Source organism: Semicossyphus pulcher, unplaced genomic scaffold (assembly GCF_022749685.1).
Source record: "Semicossyphus pulcher isolate SPU_LCO1_2020_fin unplaced genomic scaffold, fSemPul1.0.p SCAF_21, whole genome shotgun sequence".
In the NCBI taxonomy this organism is placed as follows: Eukaryota; Metazoa; Chordata; class Actinopteri; order Labriformes; family Labridae; genus Semicossyphus; species Semicossyphus pulcher.
Window position 1 is genome coordinate 2,280,829 of NW_027211695.1, and position 23,377 is coordinate 2,304,205.

Here is a 23,377-nt window from a genome sequence, read left to right on the forward strand (position 1 = left end):
GTGCACATGCAGAGTAACTCTTAAAGTAACAGTAATCTACTATGGCTGAACAAACAAAGAAAAGATGGATGACTACAGATACAACTTCAACAAGAAGTGAAAATCCAAAGAAGAAGAAACAAACTCGACGCTCAGAAGAAGCAAACAGTCTGAAAAGGAAAGCGACCGTCAGCCAGGAAAATCAAGAGTTACAACCGGAGCCAACCGTGGACGTCACACATGCAGCACTGTCTGGATATCTGGGAAGTGTGCTCCCGCAATTACAGTTTATCGCCACAGGTGTCGCCAAAGAGAACGAAACTGAGATCTTTGAGATTATAACTTTAAAAGCTTAAATTAATTAACTACTAATACCAGGAGTTTGCACAGAACCAGGGGAAAAATGTGGGTTGAAAGTAAAGCTGAAGGAGCTGTTGATCAAACCCTCGACCTTCTGGCTCTATCTCCATCTGTCAAAACATTGAGAATAAAAGGTCGAAAATCCTCTCTCCTCTGTTTTACTTTTCTTTTTTTAAAAGGCCAATTACAGAGAGAGAGAGAGAACAAAATCCAAATGTGCAAAAATGGAAATGTGGAAAGCACATTTTAGCCCAGTTTCTTCAAAGCTACATTTGTCCGCATCCTTTACGTATGTGTACAATTTGTGCAATTACATAAGTCTCTTAGACTTCAATCACTCGCTAAGTTTGCTTCAAGTTTTGACAGTCTCTGAGTGCCAGACACTGAAGCACTTTCTGACAGCTATTTACTCCCTCATGATGTTCTGGTAGGAAGGAGAACCAGGCGACAGCTTTGAACCAGAGCGAGCACTTGATGTCGTATGTAGATTGGAAAGCACTGAGTTCCAATCCCATCTGCATGAATCTACTTTTGTGGCTGCAGCTGCCACACACAGCTGAGGCGACACACAGCTGAGGCGACACACAGTGAGCGCAAACAGAAGAGAAGTACAACGTTCAGTCCAGTTGGAGCGAGCGACTGGCTGAACTGGGAAGAGTGGAGGCTGCCGGGCGTCAGAGGAGGCGGGCGTCAGCTGCAGCCGAGAGGAGACGTCACCTCTGGCACCCTGAAGCTGACAGCGGAGAGGGGAGGTACATGAGAGTGTGTGTGTGTGTGTGTGTGTGTGTGTGTGTGTGTACGGGGGCTCACTTATAATGAATTTGTGCTTTTCAGGCTGAAGGCAGGAAAGTGTCAAGACGCAGCTTGAAGATGGTCCTGCGTCGTCTCATCACTGTCACTCACACGCCCACGTGTAGCTCCATCAGAGATGCTCTCGCACACACACGCTGTGCTTTTCTATAGAAGTGAGGACCCTCACTACCATAATGCAATCCCCCGCTGCTAATGCAACTGTCACATCTGAAGGATTGAACACACCACAGTGCACGTGCTACTTGATTCTACCTCTGATATAGCGATTTCATCGTAACATATTGTTGCGATTTCATCGTAACATATTGTTCTGCTCATGTTTGTGTAACCAAGGTCGTGTGGATTGAACAACTTATTGACTGATAGTCAGCACAGGTGAGTTTTGTGTGGCAGAATGAAGTGTTTGACGCTGACCTCCAGAGTGACCTCCTGCTTGGCCATGGCTCTCTCCACCGTCTCGTACATCTGCGTGTTCTGGATGCCGAGGCCGCAGAAGATGGCGAACGCCTCCAGGAACTGCTCGTCGTTCCTGTTGAAGGCCTTCACGCTGCCGGATGCTTCGTCCATCTTATTCACCAACTGACAAACACCTGCATGGACACACAGGGAAAGACATATCGTTCTTACACTTTTAAAGGTTAAAGGTACTCCTGTGTTTTTAGCAGATTGTGGTTCTGGTGCTTAATGCTTCAATGTTGGTTGTAGCTACTTGAGACCGCAGAAAGCTCCAGAGTTTCTGTGCGTCAGGTTTGGAAGGCCTGTCTTTAAAGGGGGCCGTTTTAAAAACCAGTTCAAGGTCCTTTTAAAGCCTGAAATGTTGGTAAACTTACTGTTTTTGTCAGAGGAGTCTGGTGGCTTTAAACAGAGAAGTCTAACAGCCGTTTCTCGTTTGAAAAAGACTGTTCGTTTTATTTTGAAAGGAGCTATAATGACTACTTTTCCTTTACACCTGGACACAAACTTTCCCCTTATAAGGACACAGAGCATCTATCTCTAATAATAATAATGACGTATTCATGAACCAAAGAATGAGCTGGTCTGAATGAGTCTGTTACAGGAGGAGGACGCAGAACATTTCACTGTAATAAACGGAGCTGTTTTGATCTCGCTCGTCAGCAGGACTCTTAAAGGTTTTTGTTTGATCACTGAAGGACACCCACCGTCATTGCTCTTCTTCATGGCCAACTAATGGAGCTAATTGTGCTGATGATAATCACTGGGATGGATGGAGTGGCAGGGCCATTCATGGACGGCTAATAAAAGTGCTAATGCTACGCCGGCTTAATGTTGTTCTCAGGCCAACAGTTTAAGGTTGTTTAACCGCTGCAGCTGATGCTCCATCGTTACCTTGAAAAGTAACCACAGAGACGCTTTAAGTACCGGAGTCATTCAGATCAATGCTCACTTCTCTCTGAGTTTGTCGATATGTGAGGCTGACACCAACATGTCAGTCATAACAGAACACTTTGAAGGAACATTTCACCGCTAATAACAAACCTCGTGTTTCCATCGTCTCTCAACAAAAAAAATAATCAAAATTAAGACGATAAATGTTCACCAACGATCCTTTTTCCATGACGAAGACGAGGTGTTGACGACCTAAAAATAGATCTTAAGCCCTACTCGCACAGGACTAGTATTACCTGGGGACCTCTTGTGATTTGTAATAATTGCGGAGGTCGTCTGAGATCCTAATCCCATGCGAATTGGCCATGTCCGGAATTTGTAAAGTAAAAATTCCAGCTCAAAGTACCTCCCATATTTTGGCAAACACAGAGGTCATCTGATTATATAAGTCCCGAGCGAATCAGCATCTCTGTAATTTGCAATGTTTTTGTTATCTCCGCTGCTGGATTAAAGGCTGGAGAGCCCGCCGTGAGCCTGCTGAAGGTAGGTGCCGGGGCTTCGTTGGTCGCTCACTCCAGCGTACGCTTAAACCCCTGGGAGTGAAAGGACTGCAGTGCTGAAGAGCCACGAAAAACCTCCTGGAGGCCGCAGAAAAGGCCTCGCAGTGGCTGTGGATCCGGAGGGGGGATCCGTGGATAAGTGCGCCACTTGGACACAAGTCGGGGACTGATCACCCCCGGTTGGGTCGCCCAGGTGAGGGTGTCTGAAGATCTAAGACCCGAAACACCCAGTGACCCCGGGACTCATCACTGAGGATGTGTAGCACCAGCAGGTGTATATGTAGAACTAGTTCTTCATGTTTATTTAGCACATAATGATAATCATGTCAGATTTTTTTATGTATTTCTGACACAATTTCAATAATTGAATCAATTATTCTGGTTTACTCCCTCAGACATGCTGTTAGCTTAGGTTGTATATATTCTAGGCATATGAGGCATTTTAATGTTCTACAAATAATGACGTTAAAATGAGCAACAAAAGAAAACAATGGACGCACTGGTGGACCAGTTCTGTGGCAGGTAAGGTTAAATCAGGGCAGCTAGAAAGCACATGTTGGTCCATGCCTTTTCTTACTGCTGCTGAGCAACCGCCATGAGCAGATGAAAAAGAGGTGGTTTTAAACTGGGTTTAGTACTTCAAAGGGCCCTGCACCAGAGAGAGAGAGAGAGAGCGACAGAGAGAGAGAGAGAGAGAGAGATCTACCTATGACTTTGTCCTTCTTGCCGTTCCTGATGGGAGCGCAGAGCAAACTCTTTATCTGGTTGTTGGTGTGATCTGGATCTTCATCCTGTCAGAGGGCGAGAGAGCTTATTAGTCACTTTGGGAAACATACCAGAGACGGAGAGAGAGAGAGAGAGAGAGAGCGAGAGAGATTTATACAAATATATGATACTGACTGTCCAGGGGAACCGTTGGTCCTTGGTGACGTCCGCGATGTTCAGAGGCAGCATGGTGTTTTTAACATACTGGGCGTACATGTAGTTAATCTGACTGACGTCACAGTCCCTGAGGAGACACACAACAACACAAACAACTTCATGAACAACCACACGTAATGAGATCAAACACCTGACACCTCTAACAACAAATACATGTTGATCGTGCAGTACTAGGACACGCTGTTATTTGTCTGTTAGGGAGGGATGCACTTCTTTAGAGCCCTTTGAATGGACTGCCAATTTAATGTAATGTAGCATCAGGCCATGTGTTGTTTAGTCCACAAAACTTTATTCTGATTTCAAACAGAAATCCAGGTTTCTACAAAGAGCAGAATTGCCTAAATAGGCATAAAATGACTCCCAATGAATCTGCATTTTTTAATCTGATGGAATGATGCAGACGTTTAAAGATGGTCTTAGTGTGTTAGTGTCTTAGTCACTAAAGTATCACACATATTTACTGAAATATAATTACAGAATACATAAATGAACTGCCAATTAAGGCTAATGTAAATCATTGAGATGTTAAAAGAAACTTAAGTTGGTCACAGCGTGACAAACTGTAAACAAAACACTATATATGGCATATTATAACCATATAAAGTTGATATGGCTAATTTGTTAGCAACATTAGCATTGACAGAAAGCTACATTAGTATTGATGCAAGTTTTGTTTGTCTCCACCTCAAAAAGTCCAATATTCACTCTCTTTGCTCTGTTTTGTCTTCACTGACTCCTGAGAAAAATAACTTATTATTCTTTAGCTCTTTCTAACTTGTTGTTCTTTAGCTGCTAAATGCTAAATGCTATGTTCAGCAGCTACCCGCTAACTCGGTCTGCTGAGCAGGTATGGAGCTCAGACTAAACCAAAAACACTTCAATTTAAGTCAAACAGGTCACGATATTCACACAGGGGCCATTTTCCTTTTTGTGTGTGTGTTACTCTATCGAATTGTAATGTTAGCTCGGAAGCCGTTGACTGCTAGCGCTAGCATAAATTACCTGCCAAATTGAAACACTAATGTATACCATCTAGATGTTAAAAGAAAATTAAGTTTAACCAACATTGATTTATTTTTTCTCCACTTGGGCGCAGCGTGACAAACTGTGAACAAAACACTGACATATTATAACCACACAAAGTTGATATAGCTAACGTGTTAGCAACACACGGAAAGCTATCTAAGCATTGATTTGGAGTTTTGTCTGTCTCCACCTCATAAAGTCTTATATTCACTCTCCTTTTGTCTCCACCAACTCCTAAGAGAAATTACTTGTTCTTAAGCTGCTAAATGCTAAATGCTGTGTTCACCAGCTAGCCGTTAACTCGGCCTGCTGGGCAGGTATGGAGCTCAGACTAAACCAAAAACACTTCAGTTCAAGTCAAACAGGTTACAATATTTACACCGGGGACCATTTTTAACACCAACACTATCAAATTGTAATATTAGCAGTTGACTGCTAACGTTAGCTGTTGTGACAGTAGCTAAAGGGTTGTTTTACCATTAAAATACAACCTTCTGTTCGTCTAGATTTTCCCAACATTTAGCTTGACAACTGAGCAAAATGGCTGCCTGCTGAATTAGCTAAAAGTTGCTAAACGTTTAGGGTAATGGTGGAATCACCAAGTGGAAAACTGTCTTTTAAAAATGATTCAGTCCCTTTAAGAGACACTTTCAGATTTCACCCAGCTGGTCCTTGGCTTCAATATAAGATCCTGTACAAACCTAAACCTGCTTTCCTTAGCTCCAGGCTAACAGCACTGAATAATAAAACATCTGCTGGTTAATGAGAGAACTGCACCTGTGTCCTGCCGCAGCCTGGCTAACGCCTGAGAGCTGCAGCCGTCAGTCACGTCTGTCAGCGCATAATAAGCCTGTTTGTTGTCTTTAGCCGCTCAAAGTCCAACCACAGAGTCTGCTGTAATACTCGGTGATAAATGATGGAAAATGGATATATAAACATAACACGGGGTTAAGGCAAAAGCCAGTGGATTTTGGCTGTAGTGCTGCGGCGGGACGGTATGTGTGTTTGTGTGAGTGAGGGAATATGAGAGGATGACAACTTTACACTAATACTGCACTACATTTCAGAGGGGAAAAATATATGACATGAAAAACTACAACATTATTACCTTCTTAACACTCTGAATGGAGTGTTTTTGCATTCTTTTGCATTCCATAGGCTACATTTAAGTACGTTTTGCAGCTGTTGTGTCACCTTGTTCAACGCCACCAGACTCCATGATTAGGCGCATTTGTCCTTAAGGGAGCAATCAGTCAAAGCTGGTGTTCTCTGTAATCGATAGAAGCAATAATATTTGAGTTTGGCGCCATAGCTGTGGAGAAAGTTGTACAAACAGCTTGTGGTTTCGCCCATTCTACATTCCTACAACACCCAGCATGCATTGCGCCCCTGCCTCTGAAAGGAACGGCCCAGCGAGAGACGCTGGAGTTAAATACTACCGTTTTCGTTGCAGGCAGCGGCTCAGAGCGGTACACAATCCGTAATACGACGAGTATACCGGTGGATCGTCTAAACATTACATTTCAAACCTGACGATTTTGAACGAGACATGGCATCGGAGGCGGGCGTCCTGGATTGAGGAAGTGTAGTTTAGCGAGCTCCCCCATAATAGCATGTTGGACTGATGTTGAAAATCGGCGAACTGGCCCTTTAAGGATTATAGTTCCAAAAGTTTAAGAGCCACATTTTAAATAGCCGAACTCCTCCTTTAACTCATAGTGTGTGTGTGCGTGTTGGTTTTTCAAATGCCTTCCATGAACAGTTTCACTTTGTTTTATTTAAGACTTCAGGCTGATTATAAGAATGTGTTCGGTGCAGTCTGACCGAGCTCTGATTGACATGCTGCACAGTAACTGCATTTGTGCTCAAGTTTAATTACAAAAACACACTAAAATCCACATTTCCTTTCCCTCGCTCTGTGATTGACTGAAATGAGGCCACAGAAAACAGCCAGAGGCATCACTAAATACCATGACAGCGCTATGTTAGCTTTCAATTTCAGGGCCACATTCTAACTCCAGATGCAGAGAAAGTTAATTGCCCCACTTTGTCAAACTGAAGCGCTCCGAATGCCATTCCTGCGAGCCGGATCAACATCGGTTCAGCTTTACTGAGCGTCCCGCTTCGGCGAAACTTGTCGTTTGGACGCCGCGGCCCGAGGTTAATGTCACTATAAAAAGCCTCCTGCGGTTCCAGACGGTCAAAGCTAACATCCTGCAGAGCCCCTCCTCTCCGGCAGTGGCCCAGTTTGCCGTATCGCCGCCCTCCCAGAGGAAATCCAGCACATACACACAGCGGCGTTTAAAGGCAGTTATGAGATCTAAACAGGGAGAAACAGCCACGAGAGTAGAAGAATGAGACGTAATGGAGGACAGGACGAGATAGGACATCTGGTTTGTGTCACTGCTGACAGCGGTGGGATTTTCACAGCTGCTGTTTTTCCAAGTCTTCCCTTTGGTCACTTTCTTTCTTAGCTCTGTTTGTGCAAAAATCCTGAAAAACTTAAATCTCTGTTAGAAAAACGGATCTGACAGGTCCATCTGTTCCACTGATTAAGAGAGAATCACAGACTGTGTTCAGGTCTTATTGACTTTAAGTCTCTCAGCTTTATCTCTGCCTAGAGCAGGTATTAGCGTGAAAACAGAATCAATAAAACCTGATAGAAAGTGAAGCTCGTGACCTCGTTCTTAAAACACAGGGATTAAGTATATCTGTGTAAACTGAGCTCCCGACTTTTCAAGGAATCAATTCTTTCTGACTGTTGAAGGACCAACAGACGGCCCTAATAGACTGTGCTCACAGGAGAACTGTGGTCTTATTTTATTATTGTGAACGAACCGGGCTGCTACACATGTAGCTTTGGGGTAGCATAGCTATTTCTAAAACAGTGTGTCGTCCCCTGTGGCAAGCTGTTTCTTTCCACATAATTAAACTGTTGTGGATCCTGAGGGACGACGGGTTTAAGAGAAAGAGTCAATTTAGATAAAAGACTCATCCCCTCAGGGATCCATAAAAGCATCACGTTCACTTTGTGACATTTTGGTTACATTTGTAAATTCACTTTAAATAAAGAAATGTACAGCACAGAAACACGAGGTGTGTTGATATTATGATCATTGTTGATACGATAGTGGCTATAAAACCCTGAGCAAAAAGTTTACGGACAAGCACCAGGATATACGGCGAGGCGAACAAGGACACAGCAAGTGTTATATGAACGTTAGCTAGTTTGTGGGTTAGCAAACTGTCGAAGCTATACCCCCTTCCCACCTAAATTTAGCGTGTTGACGTGGGTTTTTCACACCTGGGAAGACCCGCTTATAGATGCTGATTGTTCATCTTCCCATTGCCAGTGAAGTATCCTCCTGTTTGTCTCTTTTCTGCTGCCTCACCGTCTGACATCACAAACGTGCCCAAAACAGGGTTAGTAAACAGTGAAGATGTTACGGTGGATAGGTCTTTATTGTATCTAGTCTATTTATGCCGGAAAGGGGGCGGAGATTAGCATGACGACACAGGTTTTGTGTTCCCATCAATGTCGATCGGAGCCGAGGCGATAATTATGTCTAGAATGCAGATTGTAACCTTTCCCACTAAGCAAAAAAGCCGGGTGTTAGCGGGTGTTTTGACCAGTGGGAAAGCGGCTCTAGATACTAACTACCATGAAAGCTACATACAAAAAAATGTCCTACTGAAGTTAATTGATATTACAAGTGATGATCAAGTCAGTCACTACAAGTTATTATATAAAAAAAACACTGCATACATTTTCAAAATCTGAGCAGGAACGCTTTTACAGGACGGCACCACTGTTGATATATCAATAATAAAACCATGTATATACAAATTGCTATAAAACCCTTGCTAATGTATGTTTACCATGATACAACCCTAAAGCCAAAAACAACACAGCAAGCAAGGCAACATTAACTAGCTTGTAGGTTTGCAACTGTCTCTACTGTTGCTGCTGCAAAGCTAACATGCAGAGAGGAACAGATGTCTCCCTAAAGCCAGCACACCAGCTCCAGACAGCGATACTCACAACTCTCCTGCTGCTACACATAGCTAACATGGCATGAAAGCTAATTAATTGGCCAATAACTGACAGCAAACTTCTTTCCTCCTGTGATTGCCGCAAAAGATTAGGTTGCAGCCATTGCAGCCATGATGTGGCTGCTGGCCGACGAAATCTAATGGACCAAATATAAAATGATATGAACCTATGAGTCATTTACACACTTAAACGTGTAAAAATGTGGCCCAGGTTGGATACATAGTGTTCTCTGTGATTCCAGGTAGACCAGACTCACGGCCACAGCTTTAGAAAAGACCAATATTTGCCCCTTGTGTTGGGAAAATGTTCCAAGCACATAAACACAGCTGCACACACATCAACACAGTTATATTCTGATGCTTGGGCTGAGATTACGATTGAATTTTAGATGCTGCATAGCAACTGGGGAGACCAGGCCACCGTGGAGACGAGGGGGGCTGGGGATGAGGGATTTCTGTGTCATTGCGTCTTAAATCAGATTACAGCTCATTCAGTCCTCCTGGCTGGAGCAGGGGTTCATGTCTGCAGCTGTAGAAATCTCCAATCCCTCTCGTCTGATCCTGACCTTCTGCTCATCCACGCTGTAAATCCTGAAATCATTTCATTCTCTGATTGGCTGCTCTATCTTCATTTTCCTGTCCTTTCCTTTTTCTCTTAACATCATCTATACGTGTTCGTTCCTCCTCTACTCTGCTACTCGGGAACAGAACGCAGCAGGAGCCCCTCAACAGAGCTATCAATCATGAGGCCACGCCCCCTTTTTATAGCTTCAAATAACTAATTAAAAGTGTCAGAAAAATTTGCACTTGGACATAAATCAGCATGATAAGAACTAACTATGATGTTTGAGAAAAATGTATTTAGGTTTTATAGTTTGACTCATGTCCCATCTGTTAACATGGAGGAGGCGGGCTTTATGAGCTATACTGCAGCCAGTCAGCAGGGGGCGATAAAGATGGCTTCACTTTTAGGCAGCTGTAATGTCGGCCATCTTTCTATACAGGCTATAGCTGTGTCCCAATTCAGGGGCTGTCCCATTTCGAAGGCTCCTTCAGACGCGACCTCCATTTCCCGGGCCGTGAAGGATCCATCAGGTGCATCCTTTGCGGCCCAACGTGTCCATTGCACACCAATTTAAATGAAATGACTTGTACATGGCCGAAAGAACAAACTTTTAGATGTAAAAAGGCTGCAGCCCCTGGATTGGGACACAGCTTATAATCAGCCCACAATGTTGTATCTGACATGTTCAGTGTATCTAGCAGCAGCGTGTCATTTCATGTTACGAGGGTTGGTTCGTCTTGGACATGCACTGGGTTGGGTCTGTAATCACTAAACTAAAGTAAACCAAGGCAAAGATCTGATCATAATGTCAGGGTCCATCAGGGTTTTGGTTGCTCATTTTGGACCTGTGAAGATCTCTACTTGTTTGTACAAAGTGTCAACCAAACCGTAATGAAATCTTAACTATCTATACCTGTAACCAACGGCCACACTTGCAGACAGGAAAAAGTCTACATCCGCATATAAAGGCTGCGTGATCAATCATAAAAAATAATGGGGATAATAGCGCACACACTCAAGCTCCAAACAAAGCAGCTCATTGTGTTGCACTTGCACAAATGATGTGGTGAATTTCTGCAGCAGAAGGTCACAGAAATGGCTCGACTGCAACAAAGCTCGATGTGGCATGCACTGGAACCATTTTGCTACTGGGAGCTTCCATTATGCTAATTTGTGGTATAAACACATATTCTGTGGTGGACATGATGATGACAAAGTAGACATGTTGGTTTAGGAAAGGTTATTGATTCATAGAACAAAGAAGAAAGAGGATTTATCCAAGGCAGCAAAGAGTTTAAAACACTGACAATGCTCTCATTGTCTTAATGATCAGCACTCTAATGTGACATTGTTTTTATGTTATTATTGTCTTAGCAACTGGAAGAGGCCTTGCAAGCTGTTAACTTACACACAAACTTACATGCAGGTGAAGTCAAAGGACGGTTTCTGGCTGAAAATCCACTGTAGTTAAACTGTACCACTGAGGGAGCTGTCACATGCAATGAGCCCGCATGTTGACCTTAAAACAAGTGTCTGTGTGCCAGACAGGCAGCATCCAAACGGGCCCACTCCATGATAAACAGATTGTTATTGAGAATTTTTCGAATCGACCCCAAAGGCAGCGCATCCAGCCAAAACAACCCGACTAATGAGAGCAGGCACTCGGAGCCAGAGCCGGCGATCAAATGTCTGGGAAACTGGCAGGTGAAGAAGGCGGATTACCTCCAAAAGATCCCACGGGGCCGCAAATCAGCTCTGCAAACTAAGGAGTGTTGGACTGAGCTGTTCTGTGTTGTCCTTTCTCTTGCAATTCAAAGTGACTGAATGGGCTCAGCGAGACTTCACTACTGCCAAAGCATCGCCTTACATGCTTGTTATTCTGCATCTCTGTCTGTATATGAAGATAATGAACGCTCGTGCAAGAGCGCGATACAAAAAACATCGTCTGAGAACATTTGTGGACAAAGAAAAGGGTTCAAATTCAAGACAACATTAGCGCTAATAACTGGTGGACACAGCTGGAGTACGCCTCAAGGCCCATCTGATTTAATCTCGGGTTTAAGTCGAGGGCGATCGCCTTACCTTTTGGGGGCGTCCAGGACTTCACCCAGCTCCTCGTATTCCATGTGAAAGACGCTGGAGAAGGAGTTCTGCAAGAAGAATGAAGAGTTTATAAGAGACGGATTGGAAGGAATTGGCATTTACTTGGCATAATGATATTAGGATCAAGTGGCAAAACATGAGTCTTTGTTTGGGCTCTCTCTCTATATCGTATCAACTTCCTCATTCCCTCCAATTACACCATTAGAGCTAACAACAACATCCAAATGGCGTTAGCTTAGCCGTAGCACTGCACACACTGGGATGTTGATTTATCACCCATCAAGCTTTGCCAGAAGAGAGAGAGTTTGTTTCAACATTACATTGTTCTTTCGCCGTCCCCCCCTTATAGGGACTTGTTTTCCCTCTTCCTGCACTCCCGACCCCTCACAAAGGATCCTTTTTCCATTTCTAAGACGTGCGGACAGGATGTTAAAGACGGACGAGGCGTCTTCGTTTTGGAAAGTTTTGCCCCCCTACCCCTTTGCACACATACACACACCTTCACTCTGGTCCTGTAGCTTAGCCTGATCCATCGTGGCGAGGGTAATAAAAGTGTTTAAAGCAGAAAAGGAACTGGCATGTTATGACATTTATTGGGGGTCTCTGGCAGGCGGGAGACTTTATTACAGGATGACACGGGGTAATGGAGGTTTTTTTTCCTGTGTGGAATATTGAAATAAATCCTGATTTTCTCCTCATTTTTTTCGGAGGTACGGTCACGTATGTCATGTCGAGGAAGGACAGAAGAATGGTTCATTAATTGGTCGTGTCCTTGATGGTTTTTCACGTTTGGTTATCAGCATCAGCAGAAACATCAACTTCATAAGAGACCTACAGCCATGTTCTGAGTCTATAACACAACACCCTGTGATTTATGTGTTTAACAGTGGACGGAGAAGTGGAGAAAAATAAAAGAAATCTGAGACTGACCGAACAAGTGACCTCTTGCACAGAAAAGGCAGAAGTAGGTTGATGGCTAAGTCGTTGCAGAAAAGGCTCAAGAGTTGGTCGACAAAGCTTTTGAGCTACACACAAGAAACTGTTAGTTGCATCCTAACAATCGTTGGTTTCCTTCAACCATGACTGCAATCGTTCTTTACCCTTAAACTAATAGCTTCAGCCTCGTTACCGAGTAGTCTCAGCCATGCCAACAAGTAAAAGAACAACGTTTTTTGCAGTGACAGCGCCCACAACCTCAATTCAAGAGCGCTTCTCACCGGCGCTTACTGTTGCTAGGATACTAAAGTTGTCTGACGGCACTTCAGCATCCCTTGGCAAAAAAACCATCCAACCCAGCACCTGGAAATTGTACCTCAAAAAAACTAAAGGATTAGCTTCTCCTCCGCCATTGTTGTTATGTTGAATGTCGATCCCGTCCCGTCTCATACTCAAACATCCGGGCCGATCTAGTATACATCTGGGCATTTTCTCACATACACAAAATTGCATACTATGAGATGGGAACACATGACATACTCAATTTTACGGTTAGTATGATTAGTATGATTAGTATTATCGTATGCGGTTTCGGACACACCCGTCCACACAAGCATGGTTATAAAAAATCCTCGTCCAAACAAAAACGCAAAAACACAACAGAGCTATGTTTAGAAAAACACCCATGTACATGTAGACATGGCTTCAGCGGACACAGGCCCTTAGGCTTGTTTTGACCATCTTTCTCTGAACTTAATCAGGTTCTTTTAGTAACCATAACATAAAATTGCAGATCAGAAAGCAGTACGGTGGTTTTGGATGGAATATAAAATTGCATTGTATTAAACATGAAGGTCAGATTGAAAGAAAGACGGCGTGGGAGAACAGAAAGCGAGAATAGAAAACAGCAGGTGGGTTAACAACACATATGCACACACACTCACACACAAACACTGCCTTATACGTTTCAGGACACCTGCAGCTAATTCCAGAATTACTCCTTCTCAGAGGAACTAAACACTCTGAGTGGCGAGCCAGATGTCAGACCCTATCATATAACATAACACACCTAAACCTGCAACACACATTCACGCACACACTCCACACAAATACCAGCAAACGCACACGCTCACATACATCTCTCTCTCTCCAAACAGACGCCTCACACTGTAGTGAAATGGAAAGAGAGTGAACGCAGGCCACCATCTTGAAAACTGTGTTATTGTTGGTACAGTGGAGTGTTAGAGACCAGCGCTGTCATTTACTAGACTTCCTGCAGGAAAGCTGCGTTCATACAGGAGAGGTTTGGTTAAAATGCACGGACCTGAGGGTCCTCCCTGAGAAACTACAGACAGCTCACGCTGACACCTGTATACAGAGCGCCGTCTGGCAGATAAGAGCAGTAAAAGTCCCTAATCTCAGAGTAAATGTTTAGTAAGGGAAGAGAGAGAAAGGGGGAGGGAGGGGAGAGAATGGGAGACAGCTGGTCTGACAACCCGGAGGTCATGAGAGGGACAAACACACACACTGTCTTACAGTGGGCTGTGGCAGAGCGTATGGATCTACGTACACACAGCACATAAAATAAAGAGTTTCTCCTCCAAATACTTCTGGTTTTATTTGTCCAGGTTCTGAAGTACGCCTCAAAGATTTCTGCCTCAACCTCAGTAGAGGTGAGAGAGCATTTCTGCAATATTTCTGTTTTAGAAGGTGAGCACCTAACGTGACCCACTTCCCCCGAATGGATTAATAGCATATCTAATTCTGATCCGACTCTAGATGATCTATTAAGGACTCCACCGAGAGCAGGGACAGATTAACCTCCTTGCATGCTTTACACACTGTGCCTTAACCTTTTTGTGCGAGAATCCAACCAGCACTTCTTAGAAGTAGATTTTCTGCATGTCAGCTAGTGGAAAAAAAATGTTAAACACAATTATTTGAGTCTTCAGCCATATATAATGATCTATAAATCTTTACAGTGCATGCTACATTAGTCATGCCCCATGAATGCCGCTTGAAGGTCTTTTCATTTCATCGTCAGCACAACTGTTTTATTAGGACTATAAAAAAGCTTTTGATATCATGTGCAATAACACTCTCCATTATCAGGCTATATTATGATAGTTATCATGTGCATCAGTGTACATACTTATATTTATAGGATACATAATCATGTGCAATACTTCTGCTTATTTATTAGTACCATGCGCCAAATTACTTTATATTTTAGAATCAGGAGCAACTTATCTTTCATTAATGTACATTACATTTCTTGAATTCACAAATTTTTACGACTGTATATTTGTCAATACTGCTGTCGATTTCATTGGAACCATTACTTTCATTTTATTTCGTTTATTACTTATTGTAATATTGTTATTCTTTTAGGCACTGTCTCTTTGCATTAACCCATACACTTTATATTTTCACTTATATTTGAGTTGTTTTTTGCATTTCTCTAATTTGTTGGGATTGATAAAGTTCTATCTTATCTTTTCGTATCTTATCTTAACCTTTATAACTGCAATAAAAATGGAAAGGTTATGTACAGGTACGCCTTCGCTATCATGGTTTTTATGTGACAACAATTTAAAGGGGATCATCTGAACAGGGATCTGCCATGGTCACCACTGCAGTTTGTCACGTTTTAAACATGATGACTTAAACAATGGAAGCGTTAGCTCTCTGTGTAGGTAAGATTAAAGGCTGAAGCTATAATTGTTTTTATTTTACATGAATCTCCACAGCCGGGACGTACTTTTTCATCAGGTTCGAAAGGAGCTCCAAAGGAAACTCCTCATTGCAAGCTCTGACAGACATCTCAGAACCCTGGAACATAAAACCCAAAGCTATCCGTACATGATCTGAGTGTTCGGTTTCGGGTTTCCTCTGTGCTTTACTGTATTCTGATTATATCAGGTTGTAAAAGCTGCGCTGGGACTGTTATGGAAGCTGCCTTCACAGTCTGGACAATGTTTAAACCCTGAGCCTCCAGCTGAGCGGCTCTAACCTGGTTCTAATAAATAGCAGGCAAAGTTAAACACAATTGTTTTGTAACGTAATACAAACCACTTCAGCGGCTTCGCATTCCCCGTCCAGTTAACCCAGACCTTAACACAAATACTGAACGGTGAGTCGGCCGAGGAGCTGATACTTTGTGAAACCAATATTTAGAATAACTTCACATTCAGTAATGTGAGCTATCAGCCAAGTGGGATGAATCACAACACTGACAACCTGCTGGTAGGACTGGTGGGGAGGTTGGAGAGGACTCGGTGCAGCGATGTAGGTGAGTGAGCCAGAGGAAAAAGATGTTTGGAGACTCAAAGTTAAACAAAAAGATTAAATACCTGAACGTTAAAGAAGTTAATAACGCCCACACATCAGCTGCTAAATGTGCAGTAATGTGCATTAAAGTTGATGATTTGGGCAACAATAACAAACCATTCTCTAAAGTATTTACAGTAGCTCCACAGTCAGGAGCTCCATTTATGTGGCTGCTGGTTGTAGGTGTGTTGAAGTGTTAGTCAAACTATGATAAGAATGGCCTGATGTGATGTTGAAGCATGAGCCGATTGTCTGTCTGTGTGTGTGCAGGAGACATTTTCTCACTGCAAACACGTTCTAACTCAAATACAGCAGCTTGGTCCCACAAACATGATGATCCAGGTACCCATCTAGAAACAGTTCAGGATGTGCAACTAGTCTTTCAAAATAAAGCGGGCAAGTTACCAAAAATAAGTAAGCAATGTTTGATAATATAATAAAGTGCAAGTTAGCAATTATAAATGTTCAGTTAGACTTCTTAATTAAAAGTCAAGTAAGTGATAATAAAAAAGCAATATCTGGTACCGCTTATATACCTCTAATATACCTCAAAATCTAGTTAGAATAGCAATAGTTCCTCTTTCAAAATAAAGTGCAGTAATAAATAAGCAATGTAAGTTAAAACTTTCAAAATAAAGCTGTAAAGTTCGCGATAATACTGTAAGTCAGCAAGGTCCAGTTAGACCTTCTCAATTAAAAGTCAAGTTAAAGGCAATGCCTGGTTCCTCTTTCAAAATAAAGTGCAATTTAGCAATAATATATAAGCAACGTACAATAAGACTTTCAAAATAAGGCTGTAAAGTAGGTGATCAGAAGTGAGCAATGTCTCGTTAAACTTTCATAATAAAGTGCAAGTAAGCAATAATAAATACGCAACGTACACTAAGACTTTCAAAATAAAGCTATAAAGTTAGCGATAATGTCAGCCATGTTCAGTAAGACTTTCATAATAAAAAGTCAAGTTAGGAATAATAAAAAAGCATTGTCCATTTCCTCTTTCAAAATAAAGTGCAAGTAAACAATAATAAATACGCAATGTACAGTAAGACTTTCAAAATAAAAAGTCATGTTGGGGATATAAATAAGCAATGCCCGTTTTTTCTTTCAAAATAAAGTGCAAGTAAGCAATAAATAAGCAACGTACGGTAAGACTTTCAAAATAAAGCAGTAAAATAAGCCATCATAAGTCAACAATTTCCTGTTAATAATAATTAATAAAACTCCAACCATTTAAAACTCCTTACATAATATACGTATGCAAAACATGCACATTACTTTCACATTACTAAATTTAATCATGTGTTTCGTAAGGACCAACCAATGACAGCATGACCAAGAAAGATCTAAGAGAATAAATCATTTCCTTTCGTAAACAAGGTTTTTATGGTGTTCTTAGATCACAGCTGCCCTCACAAAGGAAGCCTCCATTTTCTGTGTGGATCGTCAATGTAACTCATTTTCTCCTCTCTAAATTACCCTGAATCACCACCTTCCTGTCTGAGCTCTGCTGTTTGTGGTCCAAAATTACGGCTCTTTAGTTGCTGTCATCATCTTGACCACCATACACTCCCGCTGCACTGCCTCCATAAATACAGAGAAGCTCAGAGAGAGGCAGCGAGGTTTTCTATTTGTGACTTTCATTGTGATCAGATGTTACCCCTGCTGGCTCCTCACAGGAAACTCTCGGGGTAACAACGCATGGTGGATTGCAGAACGCGGGGCGTGTAGTATGTGAAAGACAAACAGCGGGGGGTACAAAAATAAAATTAGGGAAGCTTTCATCTACACTCTAAAGAAGCTTGTTTACACCACCTGGATAAAAAAAAAATCGATCCTGTAAGTCATTATATTGAGTTTCTCAATATTTTGGCTTAATATCTCAATATTTTTACTTACTATCTCAAAATAATGATAGTATCTCAATATTTGACCTAGTATCTCAATATTTGACATAGTATCTCAATATTTCTATTTCGACTTTATATCTCAATATTTTGACTTAGTATCTCAAAATAATGAGTTAGTATCTCAAAATAACAACTTAGTATCTCAAAATAATGACTTAATATCTCAATATTTTGACTTAGTATCTCAAAATAATGACTTAGTATCTCAAAATAATGACTTAATATCTCAATATTTTGACTTAGTATCTCAATATTTTGACTTAGCATCTCAAAATAATGACTTAATATCTCAATATTTTGACTTAGTATCTCAAGATAATGACTTAGTATCTCAAAATAATGACTTAATATCTCAATATTTTGACTTAGTATCTCAATATTTTGACTTAGTATCTCAAAATAATGACTTAATATCTCAATATTTTGACTTAGTATCTCAAGATAATGACTTAGTGTGTCAATATTTGACTTAGTATCTCAAAATAATGACTTAATATCTCAATATTTTGACTTAGTATCTCAATATTTTGACTTAGTATCTCAAAATAATGACTTAGTATCTCAAAATAATGACTTAATATCTAAATATTTTGACTTAGTATCTCAATATTTTGACTTAGTATCTCAAAATAATGACTTAGTATCTCAAAATAATGACTTAATATCTAAATATTTTGACTTAGTATCTCAATATTTTGACTTAATATCTCAAAATAATGACTTAGTGTGTCAATATTTGACTTAGTATCTCAAAATAATGACTTAATATCTAAATATTTTGACTTAGTATGTCAATATTTGACTTAGTATCTCAAAATAACGACTTAGTATGTCAATATTTTGACTAAGTATCTCAATATTTTGACTAAGCATAACAATATTTCGACTTAGCATAACAATATCCTAATATATTGAAATGCTGTGGTATTTTGACAGTTGTGGTCTAAATGTGAACATGTGTAACAGGATATTTCCTAATGTTTGGATCAAAATAATGGCTAAATATAGAGTAAATATTAGATTTTAGTAGCTGTGCAGGCATCTCTTAGGTTTAATACGTGGGAATTCTGTGACCAAGCTCACCTATCAATCTCCCTCACTGTCTGACAGTTAATTCACTTCCTTCTCCTGTGTGTTTGTTTTCTGTGTGTGAGTGAGGAGTGTGTCAGTGTGTGTTTTTCAGGCACTGGACGCCCTGCAGGAGGACGAGCCAAAACAAATGTTAATGCCCACAGAGGACTCTTACAGCTCTGTCCGTGTGCGAGAGAGAGAGTGAATAAAGTGAAAGAGACAGTCGGTTAAAAGTGTGTGACTGTATTTACATTAAAACACGTCCAGCTGCTGTTCTGTCTGCTCTCTTTAGAAAACTCTACATTTCCACTCGCTGTCAGAACTCTGCCTAACATAACTGTGTGCGCTGCTGTTCATTTTCTTCTGTTAAACTTCATTTCGTTTCATTTCAGGGGGAACAAACCAGCCCTCCATTTGTTCTGACGCTTTCTAAGCAGCAGCTGTTTTGTCACGACGGCGGTAACCTTGAAATTAACTGCTTCCTGCCAAATATAGCATAAAAAGATGAAGGAAAAAACATGTCAAAATATGAGAAATGAAGTGTTCTGTACTGTCTTTTTTAATGTTAAATTCTGATTGATTTGCTGTCCTTACTAACAGCTTTAAAGGTGTCTTTAAAAGAGAATAAAGAAAATAAAAGGAAATAAACCTGCTGTGTTTGTGTTTCTAGTATCGCTTTGGTTCCTTTGTTTACCTCGACATACTGTCACTCCACTTGTTTTCCCTCACATCATTATCATTCTCTGCCTTCGCGCTGTCTAATCTCACTTTGCCTTCAAACTCTCCCAGTCGATGCATTTCTCATTTTTTTTCATTTAGCCCTGACGGCTGATTCTCCTGCTGCTCCGTGTAGCATAATGTGTTCACACAACGGCTCACTCTGTCTCTGTCTGTGCTGCTAAATCATTCATACACACACGGGCTCCATTATCACCTCATGTTTACTGTACAGAAGAACATAAAGTAGTAGCTCATAAATATTTAACAAAACATAATCTTTTAAAGACAAAATATTCAGTTATTAGACGTGCTGGAGGAATGAAATTTGAATGGGAATAAAGAGGAAGTTTGACAGCTCTTCTTCTGTAGCTGTTTGAGTCTCTTAACAGAAGGAAGACAGCTCCACTGTCTATTTGATCAAATATTAAAGTTACTCAGAGTGAGGTGTCCTCTTTAACAAAAAGATCTTTGGTTGAGCAGTACAGACACATGCAGAGCGCTTTTCGACTAACTCATAAATGAATGCTAATGAGCTGCAGCGGAGTGATTCTGTGAGTTATCACCACAGCTGACGTTCAGCTTGTACAGATGCTGTTGATTTTGTATTTAAATTGAACAAAGCTAGTGTAAATGGAAGACTGCACAGTAGAGTCATGTCTGTTGGTGATGGTCTGTTAGAACAACCTGACTCGTTGCTCAGTGCTTTCATCCTATAGTGAAAATAAAGTTTGACAAAATGTGTTCGTGAGGAGTTAACTTGCATTCCATAAAACTGATGACATGATCATGTTTTTTGTATGGTCACTTGTAGATCTACAGTATACCATAAACAGTGTAAAAAGATGGCCGACATGACAGCTCCCTAAAAGTGAAGCCAAACCCTCTCTATCGCCCCCTGCTGACTGGCTGCAGTATCGCTCATAAAGCCCGCCTCCTCCATGTTAACAGATGGGACATGAGTCAAACTATAAAATCTAAATACATTTTTCTCAAACATGGTTTCTGTCATTATAGTTAGTTCTTATCCTGCTGATTTATGTCCAAGTGTTCATTTTTCTGACACTTTTAATTAGTTATTTGATGCTATAAAAAGGGGGTGTGGCCTCATGATTGACAGCTCTGTTGACAAATGGGGCTCCTGCAGCGTTCTGTTCCCGAGTAGCAGAGTAGAGGAGGAACGGCGAGAGGAGACGTAACTAACACTAACACTACAGTCATTGAAGTTTGATTGATCTTTGCTGTTTTTTCGGTGAGTTAAGTGTGTGTTGTGGTAAGCGGAAGCTGCCACGGCGGCTCCACCCGCCGATCTCTACTGCGCAGCTCTGGCTCCAAATGACGTCACCATCGCAAGATGGCAGCGCCTGCCACGGTGGGTATTTTGGTTTCAATTTCATACAATGGGAGCGGATGGAGATGTGTCGTCCTTCTATATGTACATGTCATTGAACTGGACCAATAAAATAGCCACTACAAGATTTCAGAAATAGAAGCCACCACATTGAAACTTTGACGAAACTTTGGAAGCACTTAAATGGCTGTTTGAAAATTAAGTTAACATGCAAACGATGAACTTAAGTTAACTACAAGCAACCAGCTTAATAACACTTATTTTTGGAGAATATTAGTTGCGATTCTGAAATCATTTGCACATGATGTTGCCTATTCATAGGTCAGAGCCTGCATGTCCCAGGGGAAGGTAATAGGTTAATATTTTGGATTTTATTCATTTATTTACTAAATTTAATATTTCATGAAAATTGGTACAGAATTAAGTTACCATGCATTTGTACAGACTTCTGCATTTCTCAATACACACTGTATTTGTTAACAGAGCCTGAGCACTCCATTGTGGCTGCCACACAGGCTTCTGGCTGCAGCATAAAGAGGCACCTAATGATTTAATAAAATAAATAAACAAATAAAAATGGACTAAAATGGCCATATAAAGAAATATAAATAAATAAAAATAGTTGTGTCCGCTCTACCAGATGGTCAGTCCAGCTCTGTTTGAAGGTGGATTCACAGCACTAGGCAGACAAGTACGAACATGCTGTGAGCATTTGAGCGTGTGCGTGTGTGTGTGCGTGTGTGTGTACTGACCATGGAGTCCTCGTCAGCGATGAAGACGGTACAAGCCTGGGCCTGCATGAAGGACAGGATGGTCCCTGCGATCTTCCTCAGTAAAACCTCCAGACACTGCTGCTCCTCAAAGATCAGACTGGCCAGGTCCAGAAGCACCTGCACACACACACACAAACACACACATTATGTTTACAGTTGTATCCACGTGTTTAGACACCGTCAGAAACACTCTGACACCCACCTGATTGCGTCTGTTCTCCAGCTGCGACGTCTCGTAGAGCTGAGCGTTGTGCAGCACGATGCCTGAGAAGGCCAAATAGGCGGAGAAGTCCTGATGGAGAGAGAGAGAGCAACATGTGAGAACGAGGAACACAGGAGAGAGGGAGTGAACAAGAGAGGACTGCTGCATGGAACAAACGATAAATCAGTGAAGAAGCAGCAGAAAGAAGACGATTAACGATATGAGGAAGTTCACGTTCGGGAGGAGAAAGATGGCTGAAGTTTTATTTGCAGATTATCTGCATCAGAGGCACAAATCAGGGCAGATGAGGTAATGCTTCTTCTAATAGATGCATCCAACATCATGAACACATCCTGCCAACAACATTCCCTTAAGTTTTCATATCTCTAGAATCTCTACAACCTGAGCTACAAGGTTATTAAAGTAAATAAACCACAATAAAAAAGTACTGATGCAAAAAATTTCTTTTAGACGATCCACCGGTATATTCTCGTCGTGTTTCAGATTCTGTCCCGCTCTGAGCCGTTGCCTGCAGAGAAAACGGTAGTATTTCACTCCAGCGTCTCTCACTGGGCCTTTAGGGGGGAGGGGCGCAATGCATGCTGGGTGTTGTACGAATGTAGAATTGGCAAAACCACAAGCTGTTTGTACAACTTTCTCCACAGCTATGGCGCCAATTTCAAATATTATTGCTTCTATTGATTACAGAGAACACCAGCTTTGACTGACAGCAGCTTTTTCCAGGGGAGAACTGCTCCTTTATGTTATTAATCCTTCCTGTTGCTAAAAGAATGAAGTCTTATGTTATTAAAGCTTTTATTTTATATCGACTCAAACTGGATCCCGCAACCAGCTTGTGTGTTCACAGACAAAACACGGTTCTTTAAAGTGAAACAGTCAATTTACTAACCTTTTCATCCTGGTCAGTGAAGGCACCGTCCTCCCCACATTTCTTATTGATAGCCTGAGCCACGCCGACTACCTGTGATGGACAGCATGGGTAAAACACAGAGAAGCAGATCAAAAGTTAATTCAATTACTTCCAGTACAAAGATCTTCAAAATCAGTGCTGCAGAAATACATTTAAAGTCAAGCTTAACTTAAAAAATTTGCCGAACACATCTCTGCAGGAAAATGTTGCTATATAGAGACTTCTTTGTATTATACAGTATTTACATTGTTAATGGGAATGATGAGATCATTGATAAGGTTTCTAATCAGCAATCAAGCAAACATGAAACATGTCTGTCAACAGGGTTTGCGTTGCTAAGGCTGTTTATTGGAAAAGGATGCAAACGATTTGTGAAATCGATTTAAAGGCTCAATCTGGCCCGAGAGGCTG

General features: G+C 41.4%; 1 protein-coding gene across 3 annotated transcripts in view; it reads right to left on the reverse strand.

Annotated features, from left to right (window-relative positions):
• The window catches only part of pde5ab (phosphodiesterase 5A, cGMP-specific, b), an 80,723-nt gene that overhangs the window by 19,845 nt on the left and 37,501 nt on the right, over positions 1-23,377 (reverse strand). For all 3 annotated transcript variants that reach the window (XM_069672219.1, XM_069672220.1, XM_069672218.1), the window contains exons 5-11: positions 22,946-23,017; positions 22,036-22,125; positions 21,813-21,950; positions 11,728-11,795; positions 3,960-4,068; positions 3,766-3,850; positions 1,567-1,742 (exon numbers count right to left, since the gene is read on the reverse strand). In XM_069672219.1, the coding sequence (XP_069528320.1) occupies positions 1,567-1,742; positions 3,766-3,850; positions 3,960-4,068; positions 11,728-11,795; positions 21,813-21,950; positions 22,036-22,125; positions 22,946-23,017 (738 nt within the window). The remainder of the gene's footprint in view (positions 1-1,566; positions 1,743-3,765; positions 3,851-3,959; positions 4,069-11,727; positions 11,796-21,812; positions 21,951-22,035; positions 22,126-22,945; positions 23,018-23,377) is intronic.